Genomic DNA, 10,837 nt, shown 5'->3' with positions numbered 1-10,837 from the left:
CCCGAGGTATGTAAATGTGTAAGTATTTTTTCCTGCGCAACTATATTTACATATCTGATGACTCAATATGTGCAATGCATTTTTTTCCTCAAGGTGGCACTGTTTGATACACAATGATGACGTGACGTTTCACTCATAATTACCGCAGGCATAAAACAAACGAATATCATTAGCAAAAATTGAAGTGGTTTGAATGGCTTTACTGCAGAGCAATTACTATACTACGCAATGAAATATAAATGTCACTGGCATTTGATGCTGGATGTGGTGAATAAGCTGCCAGTGATCAAAATATTGAATATGAAGTCATTGAAAACGATAGTTTTGAGAATATATCTGAGATCGTGAATATGAGGCAGATGCTGAATGTACTGTGGAAGTGCTCTCTGACGATGACAGCGATGGTAAAATCATCTGCTCAAATTGAACCCTTTTAAGTTTCAAAATGTAACGAAATATGCTTTGTTTTATTCTTCTGTAATTGTTCTTAAAATATCAAGAGAGTTTTTTTTTTTTTGCTATTGCAGCAGTTAAAGATCCATCCGTGCTGTATATGTCCAGGTCGCTAAAGACCAGAATATGTAATAATGATTGGCAAAACATTCATGCATTTAAGGGTTAATGGAGGTTTAAAAAAAAAATGCACATGCAATTAAAATATGCACCATGTCTTGTTCTTTGATTGTTTCTTTCAGTCTACCACGTAGGGCCAGAGGTACCCTTCTTGGAGGATAAACAACTCGAGTTGCATCTGGTTTTAGATTGATTGTGCACTCCCCTGGAAATAATCCAATGCCATCGAAGACATCATCATATTCCTCCAGGATGGACTTGTCCTCTTTAAGTGCATTTACTGAGAGCACTAGTTTAATTAAATCCAGGTCCAGGCATGCTTTGAGACCTAATATAGGCGGTGCTTGCGTGCTGACTACGTAAAAGTCCATCATTGTTTCTCTATCCTTGTATCTGCACGGCAACGCACAAGTCCCTTTTACTGTGAGCATTTGACCACCATATCCAGTGAGACTGTGCCTAGTCGGTGTGAGCTTACACTGAGTTTTTAATCTATTAAATGTGTGCAGTGGAATGACATTTACCTGTGCTCCGGTGTCCAACTTGAAACTAACTACAGTTTCTTGTTTTCCAAGCAGTATGTCTGCAAATGCTTGTTCCATGTCACCTGGCTTTTGCAAGACTGAATCCACGAAAAACTCTGCAGGTGGGCCTTCCTCCTCATGAAGATCCTCTTTACTCACTGCATGAACATTCCTTTTGTAAGCAGAACGCCATACTTTCGCAAAGTGATTGCGCTTTCCGCATTTACCACACTGTTTGCCTTTAGCAGGGCATTTTTCAAACGGAACATGAGCCTGGTTGCCACAGTAACCGCAACTTCTGCCGCGCTCCGCTACGTCATTGCTGCTCCGATGTGAAGCTTTCATTCCAGCCTTCCCTGCTCGCTTCTGCGACTCTTTCTGGGTAGTGACAGCGTGTACTGCTTGATCACGGGGGTTGTATGCGCTGTTTGCAAACGTTTTCAGCTGAGCTTGTGCAACTTCGTGTGACCTGGCTATATCCATGGCCTTGTCTAGAGTTAACTCAGAGCCGACGCTCAACAGCTTCTCCCGCACTCGCGGAGAGTGAATGCCAAACACGATGCGATCTCTAACCATTTCCTCGCTGTCTGCATAAGCACAGTCTTTGACTAATAGTCTTAGTTCGGTCACAAATTGCTCAAAACGTTCGTTGGCTCCTTGTACTCGCTCATGAAATTTATATCTGGCGAAAATTGTGTTCGTTTTGGGCATCACATATGCTTCATACTTGTCATAGTATGTCTTCAGTACCTTTGCTTCATCTGTCGTCAGCGCCCAGGTGTTGAAGATATCTCTTCCTTTTTCTCCTATCCACAGGAGCAAATAACTGCACTTTTCATCTTCGCCCTTTTTCTTCAATGGACCCGCGAACATAAGCTCTGCATGCTGTCTGAACTTACGCCATGCATCCGGTAAGTTAGACGATTCCCAGTTCATGTGCAGCGATGGTACTCCTGCAAATTCCATTTTTTATTTACTTTTCTTCTGACACCATGTCTTGTTCTTTGATTGTTTCTCTCAGTGCACAGTGCGTGCAGTTTTAAATAAGGAGACGAACAGTGAGTACCAAACAAACTTTGAACTTTTTTAATCCACTGTGTAGAACCGCCTTTACATGTGACCAATCTCTCTTGCTGTAGTACCGTAAATTAGTGTCGCAAATATTCAGTGCTTACGTGAATTACAAAAATTTTTTTTTTTTTTCTTACCATGCAGCTTTTCACTTCACAAAACATTAATCAACAGACGCGAGTTGTGTGGATTACTTGTGGAATGTGACATTATCAGCGGTTCACCGTTTTACCCAATTGCTTAGATACAATTCTGGGAACAACTCGCCATTTTCTCAAATTGTCACACACACCATTTTAAAAGCTCACACCCAACGGTACAACCCGCTAACTTTTGAATCCCAATTCAAACTTTGCCCTCAGTCAATACAAACTGTCAAAAACAGACTACATGACTTTTACCACATTGGAGGGATAAATTCAAAAACACTGCTACCAAATGCTTTAGAAGTTCAGACCAATAATTTGGAACTTCGTGAAATCATAGCACTGACTAATAACGCTTTCAGAAACCACCCTGACAAAAAAAATAAAAATTATATATAGAGACACATTTTACGCGTTTGTGCTTACATAGTTGGCTAAAGCAATACTGTACATGCCATTTTGGCCAAAAAGTTGGCCTTTGAAATGTCACACTGACAACACATGCAAGGAAGAGTCCATGCGGATTATAATACTTACATTTTCAAAACTTTTATTTCCAAAGGCAAGCAAATGTACAGGTTACTCAGCAACAGCGTTCTCATCATCATCATGTCTCAGGTGTGGGTCAGGCCATAATCTCATCAACAGCACACATTATGCTTGCTCTTGCGAGGCAGCGTGGAGAAAAAAATAAAAATAAAAAAAGCCCTTGTGTGCCTTATATAACCCTGACTCCACAGACACATCTCCACAGGCGTCCAGCATTGCTTCCAGGAGGTTTTGGTGTATGTAGGGGTTGCGGTCATACACTTTCCACCACCATGCTGAGAAAAATTCCTCAAATCAGATTCAGAAATGGGGAATATGCTGGCAAAAAAAGAACAGTGAACCTGGGGTGGGCATTGTACCAGGTGTGAACCAGCGCAGCACAATAGAAACTCACGTTATCCCAAATGACAACATATTGGACCTGTTCTGGTTGCCCTGGCTCCCCTTCCTGTTGAAGAATGTTATTGTGCAGCTGATCTAGAAATTGAAAGATCCGCGTTAAATATCGCATGCGATTAATCGTGCAGCCCTAGTGTGAACCAGAGCAGCACGATAGAAACTCACGTTATCCCAAATGACAACATATTGGACCTGTTCTGGTTGCCCTGGCTCCCCTTCCTGTTGAAGAATGTTATTGTGCAGCTGATCTAGAAATTGAAGGAGTTGTGCCGTGTTGTATGGACCCAGTTTGGCTTGGTGGTGGAGGACGCCACGATTGCTGATGGCTGCGCATATGGTGATGTTGCCTCCCCTCTGGCCAGGAACTTGTGACCGCACGGTGACCAAGGATGTTGCGCCCTCTTTTGCACCTTTTTGTCAGGTTGAAACCTGCCTCAATGAAGATGTACTCATGTGGGTCAGCCATGGCATCCAGCTCAAAGACCCTCTACAGAAGTAAAAAAATAAAATAAATTACAGTACTTCAAATACATTACTGTATTGATGTGCAGGAGAGACAGGCCATGTTCTACACTGTAAATTCTGTACTGTATATCAGTCACCTACACATATTGGAATCATTGCTCCTTAACTCTGTTTCAATTCCTTTCATTAGGCACACGGTACAGCTGCTTTGTCCTTATTTGGTCCCTGTGAATGATCCGGTCAATAGTGGAAATGCTGATGTGGTCAATTCCTTGGAAACCTACCTGGTCTTCAACTATTTGGGTTTGAATTTCCTTCAAACGGATGGCATTATTGGCAATTACCATATTCACCAGGGCAGTCTCCTGCTCAGCTGTGAGAGGTCTTCTCCTACCTCCTATAGATGGCCGCCTCTCAGTTCTGCAAAAAAATTAAAGGACCGCTACTAAATTATGGTCATCCATGATAACTGTGGCAAAAACTACACAGAAAACAAAGCGTGGATTCAATCTATATGCACTACATACATCACTGTAACAAAGCAAGTTACCTGTTTTCCCTCCTGAAAGTACAGACAATGGATGCAACCGTGTAACAGCGTAGGTTCAGTTGGACAAACTGTCCAGCTTCTTTCATAGTCCTCCCAAGTATGAACACATGATGAACTAGGGTGGCACGGATTTCATCAGAGACTACTCGTCTTCTTCTTCCATGCTGTTGTCTTGCAACAGCAGCATTGTTAGGATCCATTGTTCCAAAGCATATGGACATTGCTCCAGGTCCTATTTAATGACCCTTTAATTCTGATTGGTGTGTTAACAATTTTGAGTCTTAGTGTTTGCACCTGGAGAAAGGTGTGCTCTTTGAGTTTAGCTTCTGATGACTTGAGTTAATTATATTGAGAGCATGTGTTTGCTGAATGAACTTACAGTGCAATGAATGATTTATTTGGCCACTTTTGTGAAAGTGTTTACAGAATGAGTTTTGAATATTGAAGCATGTGTGGAAATAGGTGAATAGTGTTTACAGTTATGGGAAATGCATGTGTGTGTTTGGGAATGACATAAGGGTATCGGTTTTTGTGCTACAGAAACCAGTTTTTGTGTTTAAGCAATTGAGAAAAACTGTAAACTCTGATTCTGACGGCACCCATTCACTGCAGCCTAACTATAATAAGATCGCCCAGCATGGACACTCCTGTTCATGCAATCACTAAAAAATTCTCTGCTCTGATAATGTTGTGTTTCAGACCCACCTATGATTTTTCAGACCCCAGTTTACATGACCCAATGATGTGTGTGTGTGTTTATATGACGTTATATCATTGCACAATTTTTAAGTTTAACTGGTCAGGCCAGTTGCCTGTTTAATTATTACTTTTGATATCACGTTGTGTTCACAGCTAACAAAACATGAATAAACTTGTCCTGCGAATGGGAAAATTCCTCCCTTTTAAGTACAAAAATATTCTCAGCTAATCATTTGAATGGCATGCCTTGTTTTTCAAGACTTAATCACAGGAAAGCCAAGCCTAGTTTTCTCCAAAGAGTAAAACAGGTTTTATTCATGGGAACACTTGATTCTGAGTCATCAGTATCGGTTATCTGAAAGATGCAAATATCCTAAATCAACATTGTTTTATTTTAATATGAACTAGAAGGTTTAAACAGCATGTGTATGCTGAAAATGAATAGTTTCCATGCATGAAGTGAAGTGACATGTGGCCAAGTATGGTGACCCATACGCAGAATTAGTGCTCTGCATTTATCCCATCCAAAGTGCACACACACACACACTGTGAACACACACCCGGAGCAGTGGGCAGCCATTTTTTGCTGCAGCACCTGGGGAGCAGTTGGGGGTTCGGTGCCTTGCTCAAGGGCTCCTCAGTCGTGGTATTGAAGATGGGAGAGAGCGCTGCGATTCACTCCCCCCACCTACAATCCCTGCCGGTACGAGACTCGAACCCGCAACCTTTGGGTTACAAGTCCAACTCTCTAACCATTAGGCCACGACTTCCCAATAAATTCAACAATGCATGCAGAATTTATGTAGGTCTCAGGGGTGCTGTGTGTTCTGTTTCTATGGACGTGCCTCTAAAACACACAGTCCTGTGGGAATGACTGAATAATTACATGCATCACTGATAATTCACAATCTGGCTGACCATAAAAGTTGATAAACTGGGTAATTTAGGCCTGGTTTCACAGACAGGGCTTAGGTTAAGCCAGGATTAGGCCATAGTTCAATTAGGACATTTAAGTAGATTTTATAAATATGCCTTAGATAAAAAAAAAAACATTACTGGTGTGCGTCTTGAGGCATAACAATGAATCTGACATATTTTAAGATCACTCAAGTGCAAGTTTCTTTCAGTTGAAACAGCCCAGACATGCATTTTAGTCTGTTTAGGCCTATATTAAACCGGGGGTTAGTGTCTATAATTTGATATTAATAATAATGTAGAGACAACTGACCAGCAGAAGTTGGTTAAAACAGCATAATGAAATAAAAAGGTAGAATTAGGAATATTGACCAAAAACAGCAGGTCACAATGTTGCTTGTTACTCATTACTACACAAATAGGCCTAGCATACAATTTACATCGCAAATATATGCATTTTACAATAAAAAAAAATTAAATACATTTTATTAATTTATTAATTGTGTTATAATTAATAGTCATTATTATTTTGTATTATTGGATACATTAATTATTAGTAGTAGTAGTAGTAGCAGCAGCCGTATTAGTGCATTTCTTGTTATTTTGAATCTTATCTGAACTTCTAGACATCTTGCTCTGTGTGTGGCAATGGCGCCATCACCGATTTTCCATGGCAAAGGTAGGATTATGGTCCATTACTGATACCTACTGGATATAATTTTTAGTGCAGTCTGTTTGAGTTCTCTACAAACCCCGCCTCCTAAGCGCTCTCTCAACTTCTAATTGGCTCAAAGTATTTTCATCCTTCGGTCTGATTGGCTAACTGCATTCGCCCTAGCCGTCACGCATAACAGAGGTCACACATGATTCCAATATGGACGCTTCCAGTTGAAACGTTATCTGCTGTGTGATTTTAAAAATAATGTTTGTAATTTAATTTATTTTGAAGACAGAATACATTCTAATTTATATGGAAAACATGGCGGTTCCTGAAGAGACTGTTTGAGCTGTCACCTACTTCTGCGATGCCTTCACTCAATGTTGTGTCATGTTTGCAAAGGGTGGGTTTGAAAATTCATATATATCAGCTATAATTTGATATAAAAAATACAAAACGTGCTTGAAGATCTTGTGTTTATTTACTGATTGATTGACACTGACAAAGGGACATTCTTAAAATATGGTAACTGTCTCTTGAAATTTAATAAAAAAATATTAAAGTAAGATAGTATGGTAAGATCACTCTTATTTTCTTAAATATATATATATTAACATGCACTTTGGAAATCTGGAATTTTAAATATATTAATAAATCATATATAAATGGATATATTTTTGCAAACATATGCAATATATATATATAAATGTTAAAATAATGTGTTTTTTAAACCTTAAACCGCATAAACACATTTCATTACACCAGATACACAACATAATGTTCTTTTTAGCAACATTATATGAACCCTTTAATGTACATTAACGTTTTATATGCATTTTTGCATAGATAGATATAGTTTCTCAACGTTTTAGCATTAGTAATTTAGTCAAACACATTTGGAAAAGTGATAATATAATAATAATCTAAATAATGTTCCTATTTGAAAATTAGAAAAGCTCAGAGAAAGAAGAGGCTGTTAAAATATAAACATTGTGAATTCCTGCATAAACTGCATAAATCTATTTGTAACTCTTTTCTACAGCTGCACAGCTGCTACATGGCTCTCTTCAAAAACAGACCCCATTGCTGGACTGTGTTTTCTCAGAGCAGAGCTTTGCACTACACTGCCTGTGAGCTGCAGTGTTCAAGCTCAGACTCTTCTTCCACCATCAGCAGTGTTAACCAGACACCGACTGTCCCAGAACCTGCAGACGAGGGCCCTCCATCTCCCCCCAGCCACTGCTGCATGAGCGGCTGCCATAACTGTGTGTGGATCAAACATGCTGAAAAACTGCTGAAATATTACAGCGATGGTGGAGACAGAGCTCTGGCTGCCATTGAGGAGAACGTTCTCGATGACAACCTGAAGACTTATCTTAAAATGGAGATCAAGTTACTGAAGAAGAAATCTTGATTATAGTGAACTTGGACTACTTGAATTTTACTGAGAGCAGATTCATAGTGTTTCATAGCAGCAACTATTTGCACATTTTTAATGGGTGAGTCTGTCAAAAACACATCCTGGTCATATTTCACCCCTAAATCAAAAGGACAAATATTTATGTATATTGCACAAAGACTGTAAATCTTTCCTCCAAAATCCTTATTATCGTAATGCATGCAGATGTTTTATTTCTGAGTTTTTTTTTTGTAATGTCTTTATAGTGTAGTATTGAAAACAACAATTTGATGAGATTTTTTTTCTTTTAAGTACTCTTCACAGAATACAGTACAGTTTATTATAATGAAAATATACATAGGAAAATTGTGAATTGTAATGTTCAATATTACTAGCCTACAGAACTGATTACGCTGGCCTGCAGACTACACCCATGATAAGACTTTATCTAAAAAAAAAAAAAGTTTTTCTTTAATATTTTGAAAACAATATTAAATGTTGTTGATGTTATGTATTTATAGATAAGTTTGATCATCTTGTATATTAAGAGAGAGTGTACAATTTCTTATTTATCACTTATTTAATGTGATTGTGATCTGTGTAACTATTAAGTTATTTCAGAGAAAAAAAAAGAATTGGTTTGCAATATTTTTTTTTTTAAATGTTCTAACATTTTTTGAAATGTTTTAATATTTTTTGTTTATTTAATTTTTTTGGGGGGGAGAAAATGTATACAACTATGTGAAAGACTACTTGTGCTCACCAAGGATGCATTTATTTGATGCATTTATTTATTTTAAGTTTTAAATATATATATATATATACACACACACCAAAAAACAGTAATATTGTGAAACATTACAATGTTTTATATGTAATTAATTTTTATATTATTTGTTTTTGCAATTAATAAATGTAAATGTTACTCCAGTGTTCAGTGTCACTTGATTATTCATAAATCATTTTAATAAGGTTTGGTGCTCAGCTTCACATTTATTGTTATCAACACAGTTATGCAGCTTAATATGTTTGAAGTAACCGTGATACTTTTTATTTCAGGATTCTTGATTAATAGATGCTTCAAAAGAACAGCATTTATCTAAAACAGAAATCGCCGGTAAGTGTTTTTACAGTTATCAATTGAATGCGTCCTTGGTCAATAAAAGTATTTATTTCTTTAAAAATCATGTTACATGTAGAATATTTTAGCATGTATTCCACAAATTAAATGTGAAATTATAAAACTGTCCTGTAGAAGTTTACATACAAATGTTCAAATACTATTGTTTTTATAATGTATTTTCTCTTTGAGCATCATTGACTGCTTGTAACCTTTAGGATCTCAACATCATGAAGAACTCAAACACACAGTGCTTGCAACCTAATCAAAGATCTTACAGGACCTGGAGGCTTTCTGTGAACAAACACTAGGCAGGATGGTACAATCAAAACCAAGGTATGTAAGCAAAATTATTTCAGTTGCTATTTTGACTTGGTCAGTAGTGCATGTTTTTTTGTGTCAATATGCTTCCATGGAGAAGGACTGAACTGAAAAAAAACCTTTATGATGACTTATTAAACGTATGAGTCCATTTTTATTCATAGATTCACATCTAAGTTCTTCTAACCAATAACTGTACCCAAATGCTGATTATAATGACACAGGGTCAGAATGTTTCCCTCTCTGATCAGCTCTTGTGGCATCAGGGTTGCCTAGCAGCATAGATTGATCATGGCACTGGCCGGCACTTGTATGAGTGGTTTCTTTGACGACAGCTGTCCTGATCTGAGTACCTGTGAGTCAGCATATGAGGGCTTGATGCCGTGTGCCGGGCCGAGGACTGAGAGCAGGGCTGTGATCCAGCTGCTTGAAGGATTGGTGATGAATGACGTGAGTAGTGGTTAGATATTCTGAGGACAAGACCTACAGAAGACAGTGTGACTCTGATTCATGGAGGTCATAATGACAGTGAAGTTTGAAATGTTTTCTTCCTCGTTGACTTTAAAGAGAATTGAGAATTGATGACACAAACATAAAACAATTCTAATGAAGTGTGTGTGTGTGTGTGTGTGTGTATTATATGTGACCCTGGAGCACAAAACCAGTCATAAGTAGCACGGGTATATTTGTAGCAATAGCCAACAATAAATTTTATGGGTCAAAATTATTGATTTTTCTTTTATGCCAAAAATCATTAGGATAAAGATTATCTAAGATCTAGATAAAGATCATGTTCCATGAAGATATTTTGTAAATTTCCTACCGTAAATATATCAAAACTTCATTTTTGATTAGTAATATGCATTGCTAAGAACTTCATTTGGACAACTTTAAAGGCAATTTTCTCAATATTTAGATTTTGTTGCACCCACAGATTCTAGATTTTCAGATATTGTCCTATCCTAACAAACCATACATCAATTTATATTATATTACATTATATTATACGTATAGTATTTCTTATTTTTAAGATTTTTAATGTTTTTGAGTTTCAGATTTTCAAAGTGTGTTAAAAACTAACAGTACTGTAACAAATACTAATAATACTATACATTATTTATTTATAATATAGTATTTATACAATAATTTTCTTAATGATATATATTTGTTTTATATGTGTGTGTGTGTTTGTATTTATATATAGAGAGAGTGAGAGAGAGAGAGATGAATTATCAATTTATACAAATGTGCATATTATATTGTATACTAGTATTAGTTATTTTTAAGATTTTAAACTCTAGATTTCCGTGTGTTAAAAACAAATAAAACTGTACTGTAATTATGTACATTTATAATACCAGAAATATTTATTTTATTCATATTTGATTTTTTTTATATTTATTTTAGCTATTATATGTGTGTGTGTGTGTGTGTGTGTGTGTGCATAT

The 10,837-nt window shown here is 37.1% G+C and overlaps 1 protein-coding gene across 1 annotated transcript; it reads left to right on the top strand.

Moving 5' to 3' along the window:
- The first annotated feature begins 6,772 nt into the window (after window positions 1–6,772).
- LOC107690942 (oxidoreductase-like domain-containing protein 1) lies at window positions 6,773–8,376 on the top strand. Its single transcript, XM_016489380.1, has 2 exons — window positions 6,773–6,952; window positions 7,592–8,376. Exons 1-2 carry the CDS (start codon window positions 6,917–6,919, stop codon window positions 7,961–7,963), a joined length of 408 nt encoding a protein of 135 aa, XP_016344866.1. The 5' UTR covers window positions 6,773–6,916; the 3' UTR covers window positions 7,964–8,376.
- The last annotated feature ends 2,461 nt before the right edge of the window (window positions 8,377–10,837 follow it).

Source organism: Sinocyclocheilus anshuiensis, unplaced genomic scaffold (assembly GCF_001515605.1).
Source record: "Sinocyclocheilus anshuiensis isolate Anshui unplaced genomic scaffold, SAMN03320099.WGS_v1.1 scaffold1885, whole genome shotgun sequence".
Lineage (NCBI taxonomy): Eukaryota > Metazoa > Chordata > Actinopteri > Cypriniformes > Cyprinidae > Sinocyclocheilus > Sinocyclocheilus anshuiensis.
The sequence above is the reverse complement of the archived record's forward strand: the minus strand, read 5'-3'. Positions and strand labels throughout refer to the sequence as shown.

What these genes read in the sequence shown, in the direction of transcription:
- LOC107690942 (XM_016489380.1), top strand. Translation starts at nt 6,917, where the DNA reads ATGCCTTCACTCAATGTTGTGTCATGTTTGCAAAGG. An exon ending in TTGTGTCATGTTTGCAAAGG is followed by an intron (nt 6,953 to 7,591) that starts GTGGGTTTGAAA and finishes TCTTTTCTACAG; the next exon opens with CTGCACAGCTGCTACATGGC.